The sequence below is a fragment of the Loxodonta africana genome, chromosome 14 (genome assembly GCF_030014295.1).
Source record: "Loxodonta africana isolate mLoxAfr1 chromosome 14, mLoxAfr1.hap2, whole genome shotgun sequence".
Lineage (NCBI taxonomy): Eukaryota > Metazoa > Chordata > Mammalia > Proboscidea > Elephantidae > Loxodonta > Loxodonta africana.
Genome location: NC_087355.1, coordinates 73,504,317 through 73,523,135, shown reverse-complemented (window position 1 = coordinate 73,523,135; position 18,819 = coordinate 73,504,317). Strand labels below are relative to the sequence as shown.

The following is an 18,819-nucleotide window of genomic DNA, read 5'->3' as shown; positions in this document are numbered from 1 at the left end:
ATAGGAACTTTGAGATCTAAAACTGACAATCTCTATTTTCTGGTCTAGAAGGGTAACAGTGCCTGCCACTGAGTCTTCAGGCTACTTTTCACTTTAAAAAGGCAAAAATGGGCTTGTTGTATACCTGACTCTCTCTTCATTCCCAACCACTCCACGATGGTGGCATACTCTGAAAGCCTAAGTGCCACAAGAAAACTGTGTCCTTCTCTCCCTCAATTTCCAATTACTGGCTAAGCATTAAAATAATCTTTCTAAAATATACATATTTCTGGGTTGCCATTCCAGACCTCTAGACCCACTGAATCAGAATCTCGGGGGGAAATTCTGATATACCATCAGCCCCACTGAAGTTCAGGAATCCCTACCTACCATAGTGACGCATGGTTAAGCACTCAACTGATAATTAAAAGGCTGGCAGTCCGAACCCACCCAGCAGCTCCACAGGAGAGAGACCTGGTGAGCAGCTTCTGTAAAGACTACAGCCCAGAAAATCCCATGAGGCAGGTCTACGCTGTCACATGGCGTCACCATGAGTAGGAACTCACTTGACAGCATCCACTGACAACAACCTACCATAAAACTGGAAGTGCCTGCTAGAGTAACAACCACACGACAGTTCATCAATCAGTACATTCAAATTGCTATTGCTTCTTTCACCCTTTAAAAGGAAATGATCTTCTCTCCTCTTTATTTTTTAAAAGTGAAATATTTCAGTAAATATTACAGCAGCATCTGAACATTTTCATATGATAGAATCTTTATTCCTTGAATTTTTTGCTTTTTAAATTAAGTAAACTCAGACATTTGTTCACCCACTCAGAACTAAAGCCTATTCTCAATTCCATCCAGCTATTTAAAAAAATTAACACGCCAAGCTTTTTTGTAGGTACTAAAAACCGATTTAAATACTACAGATTTGAGTGGCACATGAGGCGAAAAGGGAAAATAAGGTAAGAAACAGTTGACAAGCAAAAAATATCACAAAACATGCCTCTGGTTATCAACTCAATATGCTGTCTATACAAAATGTATCAAAGAAGTGATGATTAAATAAGTGAGCACAACCCATTTAATTCCATAGAAAGATACTTCATAAAACCATGTCCTCAAAATTCCACCTATTCATCATATCATACCATAGTTGGGTTGGTCTGGCTGTGCAGTTTGTGCGACTAGGTCCTTATTATGACGCAAAAACAGTATTGTGTTTCTCAGAGTAAGAGCATGATCAAAATATCTCTGTGCTTCTCCTTCACCAGTGCTCTGAACCTAAACCAAAAGAAAACAAGTTATGCAGCAGATGCCACTCTCATGTCAGTCACTCTGATAAGTAGCTTTACAATGCAGAGATAGTAAGACGTTAAAAATAAAGAAATAAATAGCTAACCTCAATTTCAAATGAGTTTCCAATTCTATTACATCTATGAAGATGGGAGAAATTATTCCAACAAGCAAAACTAATAATTTTAAAACTGAATAATGCTAAACTCTACCACTTATATCACATAAATTATACCATTTACATATGTCCCATACGCGATTCAAAGAGGGTGATTAAAAAAACCTCTAAGACCCATACTCTGCTTCATTAAGAAAAGTACTCCAATCTATGGTCACTAATAATATCTCTAATTCTGAATATCCTGGCCTCAATTTTGTATCATTCACTACCACAAGGAACACGGAGCCCTGGTGGCACAGTGGTTAACCGCTTGGCTGCTAACCAAAAGGTCGGTGGTTCGAACCCACCAGCTGGTCCACAGGAGAACGATGTGGCAGCCTGCCTCTAAAAATTACAACCTTGGAAACCCTATGGGACAGTTCTACTCTGTCCTACAGGGTTGGAATGAGACAGAATTGACTCAATGGCAATAGATTTTGGCAATGGGTTAGTCACAAGGGATACTGGAGTCTGTGATTCACCAAAGTTATTCAACCAACCATTCCTGGGAACACAGCTTTAATTCTTTCAACAAGGATTTACTGAGTGCCTACTATGGGCCACAACCTGTCCAAGAGATAAGGACAGGGCAGAGGACAAAATGGACAAAACCCCTGCTTTCATGGGCTCACATCCTCAAGCACGCTCTTCTCACAGTCAGTCACCTGTTTTACAGGTAAAAGCACATACATTCCAGAAACAACACGGAAATCGAAGGAGAGTCCATCGTGGAGCGGAGGGACAAGAGCGGAATTAAATTTGCCTGAGTTAACAACATCAACAATTGTGTTTAATCAAGATCAGGCTTCTTAAAAAATAGGTAAGAAACCTTTTTCAAAAACTAAACTCCAGATTACAAGGCTTTTCCAAGAATGATATGTAGAAAAAAGGAGTGCTAATACATGAACGTGTAAAAAACCATCTTGTAGTCTTACAATTTCCTACTCTTGATAAAAGACATTGAGAAAATAAAAATCAGAAAAGCCAGAACTTAAAATGTGCTAGAACATAGTAAGAAATTCATTGGCAAGAGATGATGCACAATAAGAAACAGACCAATTAATAATAAGACATTTCAAATCAATTTTTGCATTAATAAAGTGAAAATTCTAGGAAGAATGAATAAAAAATGTCTTTTTTTTTTTTTTTAAAGAAATAAAGGAATTACAGAGTCATCACAAATTCTCCACACATCATGTTACTAAAAGCTCATCACTAAAGCACAAAAGGCACCAAAGTTGATCAGTCAAGGAACCGGTGAGGTGCACAGGCTGCCTGCATACAAAGAGGAAGAGTATGACAGAAGGAAATACCAGGGAACGAAAAACACCAAGAAGGGCAATTAAGATTTAGAGCTAAGGCAAAGCAGGACTGTACTCACAGGGGAAAAGATGTTTAAGGGCAAATATGGCTGAAGTCCTCAAGATGTTAAAAGGGACAAGTAGACATAAATAACTATGACACCTGGTGACATTGTTCCAGACTTAAAATAAGTGGGAGAAAAACTTCAAATAAAACTGCTTAAGAGATGATCTTAGAGAGTTATACCAGATAAAGAGGAAAGGCTACTTGAGAAAAATTTGTTTTTAAAAGTTACACAAAGACTAAGGTTTCTGTAAATCATTTCTCCATTAAAAAAACAAAACCAAACCCACTGCCATAGAGTCAATTCCGACTGGCAGCGACCCTATAGGACAGAGTAGAACTGCCCCATAGAGTTTCCATGGAGCACCTGCTGGTTTCGAGCTGCTGACCTTTTGGTTAGCAACCATAGCACTTAACCACTACACCACCAGGGTTTCCCATTTATTCATGACTACATTAAATTACAGTGAATTAGATCAGGTAGACATATCACTATAAACTCAGAAAATTCGTTCATCTACTCAGTATGTTTAAGCCTAAATACTGCCACAGTATCAAGGTGGGGAAGGGGGTAGGACTGAGCAAGAATATACCAGAAACCCATCACAATCAACAGAAAGGCTCACTGATGTTTTAACTGATGTCCCACAACATGCAATCTAGATTTACCTTTTCCAGTTCCACAAGAAAGCTGTCCAGAGACTCATCTGAGAGCTTGCCAACTTCGAACATAGTGACTGCATGACTTTTCAAGTTCTGCAATAAAGAAAACAAACATAAAATAAAAATTTCCCTTATCCAAGTCTATCATTAAAGTTTTAATTTTCCCTTTCTATGTGAAGAATAACACCTTGTACTTGTATTATACTTTGCAATATATTTAAACTTAAGGGTACGTGAGGTGAGGGGCTGATCCTTCGAATTCCAAAAGTAACCCTCACTAAAAAGTTACTACACGCCACTAACAAATGTAATGAGAAGCCCTAGTGGTACAGTGGTTAGGCACTTGGCTGCAAACTGAAAGTTTGGTGGTTCAAACCCCCAGCCGCTCCACATGAGAAAGACATGGCAGTCTGCTTCTGTAAAGACTTACAGCTTTGGAAACCATACGGGGCAGCTCTGCTCTGTCCTACAGGGGTGCTAGAAACCCTGGTGGTGTGTGGTTAAGTGCTACAGCTGCTAACCAAAAGGTCAGCAGTTTGAATCCACCAGGCACTCCTTGGAAACTCTATGGGGCAGTTCTACCCTGTCCTATAGAGTCGCTATGAATTGGAATCTACTCAATGGCAACGGGTTTGGCTTTGGTTTTTTTATGGGGTCGCTATGAGTCGGAATTTGACTCAATGGCAACGGGTTTGGTTTGGAAGGAATGTAAACCAAAATCAGTTGGATTTTCAGGAATAAATCTAGTACTTAAAAAAAGATATAAAAGCAATGAATTATTTTATATCCAATCTTAATTTTAAATATTTTCATATTAAAAAAAAAAACCTGACTTACTGGTGAAAGATTTCCCATCATTAAAAAGGCAGTGAGAGTTGAATCAAATAGGAATGCAATACGTTTGGTATATCCTGTAGACAGACTTAAACTGCTTACACTGGCTGTGTCAGCTAAAAGAAAAACACCATAATTTAAACTCAAGTGACAATTATTTTTTGCTATCACTTATAATGAGAGAGTATCTCCAGCAAATACGTAATTAAATATAAGCAACATTTTAGCCTTAAGAGGTCCCGGTCCAACCTGTCCTGCAGGTAACAGAAATTTTTTTTTAATTTTAATATTTATTTTATAGTACATTTCTTCAAAAGCGATTGTAAATAAGACTTGATAACTCAGATGAACGAGACTACCTACCCTAATGACTTCAGGTAACTGAGCAAATCTGGGTAGAATGAGAGAAAGTCCATGCTGTTCTCCTCCTCTCCCCCCACATTAAACCACGTCAACTCCTTAGCCCACCATGCTCTGTCTCCCTTTGAGCCTCCCGAAATATTTCTTCTCCATGATAGCTCCTTTAACTTCCTAGGCAGTAAAAGGTCTCGCCTGTTCCTCTTTGCTCCCCACAAGCACCACAACACTTCTTCCATCATTGTAGTTTTTTTCGTTGCACTGCCTTCTCTCCCTACACCACTAATTCTTAGAAAGAAGGTACCATATTCTTGTCAATTTTATACCCTAAGACTTAGTGGTGTCCAAAGTATGGTGAAGTATTCAATGACTGCACACGGAATAAATGAAATCCAGAACAAGCCTATAAAGTAACTTTAAGCCTGGAGAGCAAGCTCTTTATGAAGACATACGCAGCACCCAGAGGCAGACTCTAAGTGGAAATGAGCTACCGCTAACCTGCATCTTCTTGGCTGTTTGTATCCGTATCCGTAGCCGACGAAGCTTCTTGTACAGGACTTCGACTTTCCCCGCCATCCCATGACAGAAGCATCTTTTGTGGATCTAACGTACTCCTATCAGTGAAGAATAAATTCACTTTTTAAAACTTATATAAATGATCTTATAAAAATAGTTACTGAAATCAGTATAGGCAGTCCCTGAACTATGAATAAGCTCTGTTCCTAAGTCTGTCTTTAAGTCGAATCTGTAAGTAAGGTCGGAACAGTTAGGTATGATTCGTATCTAAAGTCAGTTAGTCAAATGTTTGTCTTAGTGTAGAGTACACAGTGTACCTTCCTATGCATAAAACACATTAAATACTTCTAAATACACTAAAACATCTTTAGCATAATAATACAGTAATAATAATAATATCGAATAATGTAACAAATTAATCTGACTTAGAAGTACAGCCAGAATGCTCCTTAGAAGCAAGGATGGCAAGACTATGTCTCACATACTTTGGACATGTTATCAAGGAGGGACCAGCGCCTGGAGAAGGACATCATGCTCAGTAAAGTAGAGGGCCAGTGAAAAAGAGGAAGGCCCTCGACAAGATGGACTGACACAGTGACTGCAACAATGAGCTCAGGCATAACAACAATTATGAGGATGGCCCAGGACCGGGCGGTGTTTTGTTCTGTTGTACACAGGGTCACTATGAGTCGGAACCAACTGGATGGCACCTAACAACAACAATAATAATGTTTTGATGCATGTCTCAAAGTAACACCCATTTGTTATTACAAACCACTGTATGTACCTCAAATTTTTAATACAATAGGCTTTATGTAGGTTGTTTTGAAACTACGGGTTGTACATTAACCCAGGGACTATCTGTACTTAAATTACGGGCAATCATATAAAGCTAGTCTTACATTCAAGCCTAAACTTGAGATAGGCCCAAAGACCCTCAGCCCACGCACATGGATAGGCTTCAGGGAATTTAAGAACCCATCAAAATTATATGTAAAATATTCTATGTGCCTTTTTCTGGGAAGAGGGTTCTTAACTTTCATCAGCTTTTAGAAAGATCCATCACACAAAGAAGAGTCAACTGACAGGTCGGGTAAATAAATTTTCTTATATTTTTTTCAACAGGACACTCTAGTATCTCATACTGAATAAATGAGTTACTTTAATCTGTTCACAGATGGAACATTCCGCCACGATGAGTGAAGCTGATCCAGGTTTATTACTTGTCCCTTCTTGTGGGCGAAGCCCAGTCGGCAATACATTGAAACAGCGTTCTGAAAGGAATATGACGGAAATTAACGTTGAAAGAAAAAGAGACATCGGAGTATGTGTGGTGAAAAAGTGCTGTCATAGGCTATGCTTGTAGTGATTCTCATACGTTTCCATCCCATAACTAGAAAAACCCACTTTCCGTAGACCTGTTCTTCCCCGAAGGTCGCTGAATATGTACGGGGGAGACTGCTTCCAACTCTCTGGCTTTGCCCTCCCTGGTCTGCCCCCGACAAAGCAGAAACTGACTGTCCAACTGACCTCATTACAAGATCCTGACCAGGGTGCTTCCTGGTACACACGGAAGTGTGCGTGTTCTTTCACTCCATGTGTTGGGATACTAATTCAGGGACCCTTATCTTACTCTTTTCCATCTCTGCAAGCACCCCTACTATGGCAATCGATGCCATGGATTCCTGTAGTATATAGCCAATAGGACCCCAAGACATGAATTCAGGGTTAAGGATGGATAGGAGGCACTATTTAGTGCTCATTCATAATTGCTAAGTCTCCAATCCAACTTTATCAGAATTCAACATTAACAATCACTGAGCATGGGTCCAGGTAGTGAGTCTGTTTCATGTTTGCTATCATTCCTACGTGTCAGTTCTTTCACCAGGAACTTAAAGGAGACGAGATAACTGGAAATACAAGAGTCAAAAAGTCCTAGGTCCCCTTGCCAAATACCATCAAAAGTCCACCAATATGCCTAACAACAACAGCAATCTAAAAGCTAAGGGGGCCAGGAGAATCACAGGAAGAATGTCTCAGAAAGTTCAAGAGAGCATGGTCAACCCGTTCCCTAAGTCCAGAGCATTCTACGGGACTTCAGGGCTCTACGAATATGGTCTCCAGTAGTGTCGGAGAGCTAATAAGCATCTCAATGCCTCAGTTTCTCAGTAGCTTATTAAGATAAAAATACATTAGTAAAATCCATTCAGTATTCAGACTACAAGGTGAAGACTATAAAAATAACATACCTTCACCAGGGATAAGTCTATCTCAAGGACATTTGAAAGCTGGAAAATAAAATTAAAACTACTTTTAGGTTCTTAGAATTATCAGCATATTACACAGCTGTAACAGATATAAATTTAATACCAATTAACATAGTTTTAAATAATTGAAAGATTAAGTACATTTTGAATTCAGAAATTTTTTCTTTCTATATCTCAATAGTGCTAATTCTGGTAATGACCATAACATTCCTTACTCTTCAATTCTGACTCATTTAAAATAAGAAAATTCCTAGATAGATCAATGTAGTCTATAATCCTTTTATCATAAGATCAAAAAAAACCCGTTGCTGTTAAGTCAATTCCGACTAATAGCGACTATAGGACAGAGCAGAACTGCCCACAGCATTTCCAAGGAGCAGCTGGTAGATCTGAACTGCCAACATTCTGGTTAGCAGCCATAGCTCTTAACCACTGCACCACAAGGGCTCCATAAAGAGTCATATGAAAAGTTACTTAACCATATCATAAGCAATTAACTTTAAAAAACTTTCACACACCTATGCAGAAGTTAACTGAAGAATGGTGACATTGGAGTATACTAATGGTCTACCATCTGCTCATGTACAGAGTCTGAGAACAATTTCACTGTGTCATTAAATAATTTCACCTACTTTGTTGTTGTTCAGAGCCACAGAGTCTACTCTGGCTTACAGCGGCCCATACGGCAGAGTAGGACCTGCCCACAGGGCTTTCCTGGCTGTAACCTTTATGGGAGCAGATCACCAGGTCTTTCTCCTGTGGGTTCAAACCATCAATCTTTCCGCTAACGGCTGAGCGCTTAACCATTTACACCACCAGGGCTAGCCACTTACCTATGTTATATAAACAGAGTTTACAATTTTGAGATTAAATTCTTCCATAAGATGTCATCACACTTACCTCTGCAACATTAGTATGTTCATCAATTGAAACAAATATTTTATAGAGTAGAGTTTCAAAATAATCACCCTGCACTCGGTTCATCACGAAACCTTCAAGAGGAGGAACTAAAATAAATAAAGACTTTTCTCAGTGATGCAATTTTATAAAATGAGAACGCATAATCCAAATACCTATTCAAAAAGAGAAACCTCTAGCTTACGAACTGAATTATGAAAAACCTCTACTTTGGGTTTATTTTATCCACTTCACAGCAAATTTTCTAAAACTGCCAACGTGAAGACCATAAACACCATGCCGGCACAGAGAGGGCACCGAGAGCAGAGCACACATCCTACAAAGAGCTATGGAGTTCACCATGGAACTCTGTAAGAGTTCACTGAGGCAGAGGAAATGCTGGAGAACGTGGACCTGGTAGAAAGGTAAGGGAACTGGGGCTGCTTCGGAATGGGAAAGCCTGCAAAAAATGTGCTTCTGATGCCTCACAGGCAGGAGGGGTAAAGGAGCAAAAACAAAAAAGCAAAAGGCCTATAAGAAAGAGCTGTATGCTATACAAAAGCCTGGGAGACAGAAAGCACTGGCTGTCTGATTTATCTTGGATTTCTATTATTTATAAAAGAGTGTGTACACCAAAATAACACAAAGATGAAAAGAAGGAATTCAAATAAAACCATCTCAGTGGTATTAAAATATAATGAAGAAATGTTTTTCTTTGAAATACGCTAATATCTAAATCTCTAGAATGATTTGTATCTAATGAATTATGGTGATGTTCCTAAAACCCCCAAAGTTAAGACCATATACACCATACCTACACAAGAGGGCACTGATAGCAGAACACACATCCTACAAAAAGTTTGGAGACATTTTAAAAATGCTGAAAAATGTTAACATGTATGTACCTGCTATACAACTGTCATCTGATATTGGTACATCCAGATAAATGAATCCTTTGTTATACAAACCTAGAGAAGCAAAAGTATCTTGTGTTAGATGTAATACTTAAAATACTATTTAAAAAAAAATTCTGATTTCTGGCTTTCTGTAAAAACTCTTACAACTGAATGCCATGTGAAGAAAAAAAAAGTAAAATAGAAGAGGAAAAGAATTACACTAAGGCTTTCAAGTTTCAGTTTCCTACATAAAATCTTTCTTACCATTCATTTGCATAAATTTCTAGCGTATGGGACTGAGTCATACAGGAAACAATGAACTGAGGTCACATTTCAAATAATAACATGCCTTAAAACCAAACCAAACCCAGTGCCGTCGAGTCGATTCCAACTCATAGTGACCCTATAGTAGAGAGTAGAACTGCCCCATAAGGTTTCCAAGGAGCACCTGGTGGATTCAAACTGCCAACCTTTTGGCTAGCAGCCGAAGCACTTAACCACTACGCCACCAGGGTTTCCGAACATGTCTTAGGAAACAGTATTATCCATACCTAATTGATTAATTGATACATAATTGCTATTAATTACTGGTGGTTAAAAGCAAGTTTTTATGGTGACAAAAGATCATTTCTACTAACCACTTACTATGTACTACATTGTAATCTAGTGATCCAGAGAGCTGAGGGCCTGAATCGATGATCTTATCAACAGCGCATTTCTCAGGCAAAGTGCATATCTAAGAAAAGCAAAAAACTTTCAGTTATGGTCTGTCCAAATTAATTTATTCGTAAGTCTCCTGAAACCTATTCACGTTTAAACCAATGATTATACGTAATTACTCAAATGAACTACACATTAAAAAAGAAGTTGCTGTCGATTCCAACTCGCGGCGACTCCTCATGCTGCAGAGTAGAACTGCTCCACAGGGTTTTTTGGGCTGCGGTCTTTACGGAGGCAGATCGTCTATGGGAGGGCTCCAGCCACCACCCTGAGATCAGCAGTTAGGGAGCGCCAACTACCCAGGCACCTGACTACATGTGACTTTCATTTATCACTCTAGAATTCAAACAACACCCCCCCCCAAAAATGCATATTACCATCAATTAAGGTGCCCAAGTAAGTTAACGACAGAATGTAGAGACCCAAGGAGCTTAAGTACCAAGGTTTACTCGTAAGTAATAAGTGTTTACTGATAAATCCCGACAGTTACCCTTTTCTCAAAGTGCAATCAGGCTCATCTGCTGATTCTGAGTCTCTCAAATCAGCACTTTATTCAAACTCCACATTATTACTTTCAGTAACAGGAAGTTCAGTATCTTATGACACCATTTGACAGCTGTTAGGAAGTACTTATGCTGAAGCAAAATCTGTTTTCCAAGCACTCCACCAGCTGGATTTAATTTGTCCTCTGGAGAACAAAATGCAGACTAAAAAAAGCCCACATGCTCACATACGTTCCTTCAGCTTCACACAGATATGACATGGTCCCTAGACCCCTCACCACTCTACCCTCCCCTCTAAATCATCATCCCTTCTAAACGTATGAAGCTTATATCTAATGTCACCTGACCATCAGGAATACCATTTCCCTTGATCTTGACCCTATCATCCTATCAAAGCACCTGCTACTTCAATATAGCAGTTTAACCCAGCAAGGCAAACTACCTGGGTTCAAAGCCTGGGTCTTTACTATTATTTCAACAGTAACTTAACCCCTCCATGCTTACTTTCCTCACATGTGAAATGGAGGTACAAATAGCGAATATCACGTACCTCTGAGGTGGTTCTGAGAATTAAATGAAACAATATAAAAGCACTTGGAATAATGCCTGGCACTTCTGGCCCACAGCAAGTGCTCAAAAACCGTTAGCCAATATTACTGCTGTTGTTAGTGGCTGCGGCATCAGCTTCCATCTAATAAACAACCCTAAATCACTGTCACGTGAACCCAGGCCAAGTCCCCCTCACTGTTAAAGCTAATCTTGGAAACCCATCAATATTCTAGCCTAATAAGATCATTTTAAATTGTGGATTTAAGTTTAATTTTTCTTCAGGAAAACCAAATAGTGGTGGTTGTTTTTTTTTTAAGTTATAGAATTATAATTAAAAATTATAAAATAAATTTAAAAACAAAAAGATGAACTTTAAAAAATATATACCTTTATGTCATCTTCTGTGATATAACCAGCCTGTACCACCCACCACGCCTCTATGGTAATCTCCACTGGCTTTACCGGTAGAAGATCACGAGCTGTTTTCCTTCTGAAAAATTTCTGCAACGGTACAAACCATGTGAGATAAAACCTTTTAATCTGCAGTCAACCTAAAATTACCACTTTCTTCTTTTATCCATTACATAATGAGAACGTTTCTAACAGGCTAAATACCTTTTTTAAACTCTCATGTTTTACAATCTTAAATATTCTAGATACATTGAATGGAGAAAGTCATTAATTCTTAAATTATTTCAAAACATTAATCGACCCTAAATCCAGAAAATCAAATGAAACTGGGAGGTAAAAAATGCATTTGGAACATGTATACTTTCTGTACTTATTTTATCAATTAAGTGAAACCCAGGAGTCAAACGAGCAAGTAAAAGAATAAAGACCAGCAGAGTAAAACTAATTTTTAAATATAAACTCAACATATATGCCTTAAATATTGTTTAATTCAATAATCACTTAAGCTATAACCTAGAGAATACTGAGCAGTTATTTTTGTATTTATGTTTCTGTATTAAGCATATCTTATCAAAGAAAGAACTCATTACGTCTCCTATTAAAAGAAGCGGGGAAAGGGGGAAACTATGGACTTACTTTTGACGATCTACACTGATTCATGAGATCGATGTACTGGTTTCTTCCTATGCCAAGAAGCCTCAGGCCTGAAAGAAAGAGCCTTTTCTTAAAGAACACTTAACATGTCTTGAAATGTCAATACACTCGCAAACCTTTCAGGAAAAACTTTCAGTTTTTATTTATCTTTTCCCGGTCAATCAGTATCATATTAAAGGAATTCTTCAAATAAAGTACAAAAGAAAGCTAAACTTTTGGGAGAGACGAATGCAAACTCTGACATTTTTGACAATGCTTAGTAAGAAAAAGTTTCAAAAGCAGAAGTCCTTCCGGTTTCAAGAAGTCAGAGTGTATTCTCAGCAAGTTTCCTCTTATACAACAGAACTACGCCACATCTCAAATATGTGCTTCATTAGAACAAACGTAACACACCAGCAGATTCTGTTAGTAAAAACTCAGCTGTGTGTCACGCTGCAAACATACTGCGCGCAGGTTTTCTTCCCTCATCTGCTATCCGGCACAGCCAAGCATCGGAAAAAACATCATTCTCTAGAAATACATATATGAGTTCCATTTTTCTGATTATACTACTCCACAATATTCCTCTCTTAGACGTTTAAATTAAACCTACACTTGGCTTGTACCACATGATAAAACTCCCACCGATAATCTCACTTGCTGTTCTCACCTTCCCAAAGTGTTGCAGGTTAAGAACACATTAAGACACTGACAGACAAGTGCACAAAGACACACCAAACACGACCTCCTTCATCACAAATACTTACAATCAGCAGCAGTAAAATTGGGCAATGAATCGTAACTTTTCTCACTATTCATAATGTCCTTTAAAAAGAAAAAAACAAGTTAAAAATTTGGAAACGTAAAATCTCCTTTGATAAAAGCACACATAGTATAAGCATATATTGCTACAGCCAAACAGAAAAACAACAATTACTACATGAAGCACTAAGATCACGGTTTGTCAACCTGAAGCACACATGCCACAGTGTGGCATTTACCACATGGTCCCAACCTAGTAATTAAAGGTCAGACTTTCAGGTCTGGGTTTCTCAAAGCACTGTGGATGCCCCAGACAGTTGCCCTGTAACCTCTGCCCTGCGGGGCCTATGCAAGGAATACCTCTATTAGACCTCAGGTTCCAGCATCTCCACACTTCACACCTGATCCTAGACTCCTACCCCGACAGAAGGCCAAACAACGTGTCCACAGCTCCACCCACGTGCTACTAGCAAAGATCTTAACTACTTATTGCTCTTTGCTCCTACAGGTACCAATCAGCAAGAGTTAAATTCAGGGTACAGTTTCTTTCAACTCCAATCTGTTTCTCCAATAATAAACCAACTAACTGCTTACTGTGGGGATGAGACCCATTTTCAGCCTAGGAGCTCTACAAAAGGGTATGAGAATGGAAACCAGAGAGCAACAAGCACATGGATTTAATTGAAAGGTGGTAAACAGGGCAAAATTTTCCTATCTCCCCCCAAGCCTGTGGACAACATCTGAAAAATTATAAGATAGCAACAACTATTCTATTTACCAATTAGCTGTCACCTACAATATGCTGCCCAGTTCTAGGGAAAAGAGACCGACAGAAACCTGGGCTGTCAGGCCTCAGACTTTACTCTGGGATTTTCTCAAAAATAGGAAAACATGAAACATGGGGCTGTAGATGTACCTGTGAGGAAGGGGTTTAAGGAAATAGGAAAAGGGAACTCGAAGCAAAGGGAGCCAGACCATAAAGGCAGCCCACCTAGTTACCCTCACTGTTACTGCAGGTTCCCACCTTCTTTTAGTTCTAGCCTTCTCTCTGCCCTTAATGTGACTAGTGAACCAAAGCAGTAGTGCTTAAACATAATTAAGTAGTACATGAATACTAGATAAATACTGTCAATCTTCACATAAAGCTCATTTAAAAATAATATATATAACTGATATTCATGGTTATTAACAGAGGCCTAAAAATTGCTTTTGGAAAAAGGTAACATCTGAAGTTAATAACTGCAGAAAGAGATGAGCAGGCAGGACAACTAACACATTTCTCTTTTTCTGTCTGGTCTACATCATCGTTTGTTCTTTCTACAGTTAGTAAATACTTAAATACATTAAGTTTCTCTGAGTTGAATGTTCAATTCGCTCACATTTCTATCTTTAATCATGTATTAAAAGTAGTAAATTTCATATAACCTCTGCTAACATAAATGACTGATTAATGCTAAAAAAATACAATAGCACAAAAAGCAAAAACAGGGTCAAGAACACAGAAAATAAACAGGTACCTTTCCAATGTGAAAACACTGATAATGACAACTACTTTGTTCAGGTGTGGCTAACAGGGTTAACTCTAACCAACAGTCCCTTTTACACTATGAGCGCAGAAGCCACGTCTGCTGTGTTTCAGCACTACAGAGCTGGTCATCGTCTGCAAAGTGCCCCTGACACGCAGCCCCAGCCCCTTCCTAATGGTTCAGTTCTACTGCACACTCACCTCCATAATCCCAGCATAATATGAAAATGGTGTTATCCTCAGGCCCTTTACCATTATATCTGATAAATGGTAAGGGTATAGCATGAGATGATCTCGGCTGTACTTCAGCAGTTCTTCATAGTATTTGCGTTCATCTTTCTTGACATGCTTAACTAGGGAAAATAAGAAATTGTCTAGTTTGTTTTCTTCCAGATTTCTTACAGTTACATTTCAGCTATAAATGTAAAAGGACATATATTACAGACCAACATTAACTAAAAAGAAAAGTGTGTAAGTTGGAAAAGAACAAATAAAATATTAGAAGTTGGAACAAAAAAACAATTATACTGCAAGAAACAGACTTCAGAGTAAGTAAGTAGAATGCATAAAGGAAAGGTAAGTGGAGAAACAATTCTTACCAAATCGGAAAGGAAGCGTGGAACCAGGAGCATGCCCCCGAAAAAGGGCCAAGGCAGAGGCTGCGACGCCCCAGGCCCCTCACCCCGAAAAAGGGCCAAGGCAGAGGCTGCGACGCCCCAGGCCCCTCACCCCGAAAAAGGGCCAGGGCAGAGGCTGCGACGCCCCAGGCCCCTCACCCCGAAAAAGGGCCAGGGCAGAGGCTGCGACGCCCCAGGCCCCTCACCCCGAAAAAGGGCCAGGGCAGAGGCTGCGACGCCCCAGGCCCCTCACCCCGAAAAAGGGCCAGGGCAGAGGCTGCGGCGCCCCAGGCCCCTCACCCCGAAAAAGGGCCAGGGCAGAGGCTGCGACGCCCCAGGCCCCTCACCCCGAAAAAGGGCCAGGGCAGAGGCTGCGGCGCCCCAGGCCCCTCACCCCGAAAAAGGGCCAGGGCAGAGGCTGCGGCGCCCCAGGCCCCTCCCTACACCGCACTACTTTCCAAGGCAGAGGCTGCGGCGCCCCAGGCCCCTCCCTACACCGCACTACTTTCCAAGGCAGCCAAACCGAATGTGTTCTCAATGGAGTCAAGTCCACTTTTTAGAAACATTCTGTGTTTTTTTCTTATGTTTTTTAAATGTGAAAAGCCTTCGGACTTCCATGGAACACATTTAAACAGACAAAGTAACTCTGATACATTAGGCTTAAAGTTAGAGTGATACATGGAGGGGAAAGGCTAGCAGGCCAATAGGCTAATCAGAGGAATCAGACAGAAATATAAAGCAAACATTTTTTAAAAAGGAGTATGTAGTCTTTCCAAAGGCTCTAGATGGAATAATTTCAGTACTAAACCTGTTGCTGTCGAGTCAATTCCGACTCATAGCAACCCTACAGAACAGAGAAGAACTGCTCCATAGAGTTTCCAAGGAGCACCTGGTGGATTTGAACTTCCGACCTTTTGATTACCAGCTGAACTCTTAACCACTACGCCACCAGGGTTTCAGTACTACAAAATATAAATTGAAAAAACAAGACAGATTTATGAAAATGATAAACCAGCAAGTCATTTCCATCTCAATGGAAAAAAAAAATGTCTTTACTTACCTAGGTTATTTCTGTATCGTAACTGATTGCGGATACTGTACAGGACAACTTGCTTTTCATATTCTCTCTGAGAATTTCCAAGACTCTAAAAAAAAAAAAAATTCAAATAGGCTTTAAATAGTTTCTAAACTAAACGATATTCCCTTTTTTTCCCATAAAATTTCAAAACCATGACCCCAACTTTAGCCTGACATCTCTAATTTCCAGAAATAAATTGATGTTGTTAGCTGTCATCAAGTCGGTTCCAACTCAGAGTGACCTTATGCGCAATAGAACAAGATACTGACTAGTCCTGTGCTATCCTCACAATCGTTGCTATGTTCGAGTCCACTGTTGCAGCCACTGTGTCGATCCATCTCGTTGAGGGTCTTCCTCTTTTACGTAGACCCTCTACTTTACCAAGCATGACGTCCTTCTCCAGGGACCGGTCCCTCCTAATAACATGACTAAAGTACATAAAGCGAAGTCTCACCATCCTCCCTTCCAAGGAGCATTCAGGCTGTACTTCTTCCAAGACAGATTTGTTCATTCTTCTGGCAGTTCATGGAATATTCAATATTCTTCGTCAATACCATAGGCACCAATTCTTCTTCAGTATCCCTTATTCGTTGTCCAGTTCTCACATGCCTATGAGGCAAATGAAAGTACCAAGGCTTCATTCAGATGCACCTAAGTCCTCAGACTAACACCTCTGCTTTAACACTTCAAAGAGGTCTATTGTAGCAGATTTGCACAACATAACAAGTAATCTGACTTCTTGATTGCTGCTTCCAGGGGCATTAACTGTGGTTCAGGTAAAAGGAAATCACTGACCACTTCAATCTTTTCTCTGTTTATCATGCTGTTGCTTAGCAGTGCAGTTGTGAGAATTTTTATTGTCTTTATGTTGAGGTGTAATCCACACTGAAGGCTGTAGTCTTTCCTCTTCACTTTCAGCAAGCAAGGTTCTGTCGTTGGCGTATCGCAAGTTGTTAATGAGTCTCCTCCAATCCTGATGCTGCATTATTCTTCATGTAGTCCAGCTTCTTGGATTATTTGCTCAGTATACGTGCCTGTCAGTTTGTTGTACTGTGGGGGCTTGTGTGTTGCTGTGATGCTGGAAGCTATGCCACGGGTATTCAGATACCACCAGGGTCACCCATGGAGGCCAGGTTTCAACTGAGCTTCCAGACTAAGACAGACTAGGAAGAAGGATCCGGCATTCTACTTCTGAAAAGCATTAGCCAGTGAAAACCTTATGAATAGCAGAGGAACACTGTCTGATATAGTGCTGGAAGATGAGCCCCCCAGGTTGGAAGACACTCAAAACATGACTGGGGAAGAGCTGCCTCCTCAAAGTAGAGTTCACCTTAATGACGTGGATGGAGTAAAGCTTTCGGGGCCTTCATTTGCTGATGTGGCACGACTCAAAATGAGAAAAAACAGCTGCAAACATCCATTAATAGTCGGAACCTGGAATGTACAAAGTATGAATCTAGGAAAATTGGAAATTGTCAAAAATGAAACGGAATGCATAAACATCGATATCCTAGGCATTAGTGAGCTGAAATGGACTGGTATTGGCCATTTTGAGTCAGACAATCATATAGTCTACTATGCTGGGAATGACAACTTGAAGAGGAATGGTGTCGCATTCATCGTCAAAAAGAGTATTTCAAGATCTATCCTGAAGTACAATGCTGTCAGTGATAGGATAATATCCATACGCCTACAAGGAAGACCAGTTAATAAGACTATTATTCAAATTTACGCACCAACCACTAGGGCCAAAGATGAAGAAATAGAAGATTTTTATCAGCTGCTGCAGTCTGAAATTGATCAAAGATGCAATCAAGATGCATTGACAATTACTGGCGATTGGAATGCAAAAGTTGGAAACAAAGAAGAAGGATCAGTAGTTGGAAAATACGACCTTGGTGACAGCAACAACGCCGGAGGTCAAATGATAGAATTTTTCAAGACCAACGACGTCTTCATTGCAAATACCTTCTTTCACCAACATAAACGGCGACTATACACATTTTTTTTTTTTTTTTTATACACATGGACCTGGCCAGGCAGAACACAGAGAAATCAAACTGACTACATCTGTGGAAAGAGACAATGGAAAAGCTCAACATCATTAGTCAGAACAAGTCCAGGGGCTGACTGTGGAACAGGCCATCAATTGCTCATATGCAAGTTCAAGTTGAAACTGAAGAAAATCAGAGCAAGTCCAAGAAAGCCAAAATATGACCTTGAGTATATCCCACCTGAATTTAGAGACCATCTGAAGAACAGATTTGATGCACTGAACACCAGTGACCGAAGACCAGAGGAGTTGTGGCATGATATCAAGGACATCACACATGAAGAAAGCAAGAGGTCATTGAAAAGACATGAAAGAAAGAAGACCAAGATGGATGTCAGAGGAGACTCTGAAACTTGCCCTCAAACGTTGTGCAGCTAAAGAAAAAGGAAGAATTGATGAAGTAAAAGAACTGAAGATTTCAAAGGGCATCTTGAGAAGACAAAGCATTATAATGACATGTGCAAAGAGCTGGAGATGGAAAACCAAAAGGGAAGAACACGCTCGGCGTTCCTTGAGCTGAAAGAACTGAAGAAAAAATTAAAGCCTCGAGTTGCAATAGTGAAGGATTTTATGGGGAAAATATTAAATGACACAGGAAACCATCAAAAGAAGATGGAAGGAATACAAAGAGTCATTATACCAAAAAGAATTAGTCAATGTTCAACCATTTCAAGAGGTGGCATATGATCAGGAACCGATGGTACTGAAGGAAGAAGTCCAAGCTGCTCTGAA

At 39.7% G+C, this 18,819-nt stretch overlaps 1 protein-coding gene across 2 annotated transcripts in view; it reads right to left on the bottom strand.

Moving 5' to 3' along the window:
• The window catches only part of FAM91A1 (family with sequence similarity 91 member A1), a 41,582-nt gene that overhangs the window by 13,246 nt on the left and 9,517 nt on the right, over positions 1–18,819 (bottom strand). For both annotated transcript variants that reach the window (XM_064268053.1, XM_023545974.2), the window contains exons 2-15: positions 16,017–16,101; positions 14,541–14,692; positions 12,820–12,877; positions 12,056–12,123; positions 11,396–11,509; positions 9,882–9,972; positions 9,246–9,308; positions 8,344–8,450; positions 7,426–7,464; positions 6,338–6,450; positions 5,159–5,274; positions 4,307–4,419; positions 3,476–3,562; positions 1,137–1,269 (exon numbers count right to left, since the gene is read on the bottom strand). In XM_064268053.1, coding sequence (XP_064124123.1) covers positions 1,137–1,269; positions 3,476–3,562; positions 4,307–4,419; positions 5,159–5,274; positions 6,338–6,450; positions 7,426–7,464; positions 8,344–8,450; positions 9,246–9,308; positions 9,882–9,972; positions 11,396–11,509; positions 12,056–12,123; positions 12,820–12,877; positions 14,541–14,692; positions 16,017–16,101 — 1,339 coding nt within the window. The remainder of the gene's footprint in view (positions 1–1,136; positions 1,270–3,475; positions 3,563–4,306; positions 4,420–5,158; positions 5,275–6,337; positions 6,451–7,425; positions 7,465–8,343; positions 8,451–9,245; positions 9,309–9,881; positions 9,973–11,395; positions 11,510–12,055; positions 12,124–12,819; positions 12,878–14,540; positions 14,693–16,016; positions 16,102–18,819) is intronic.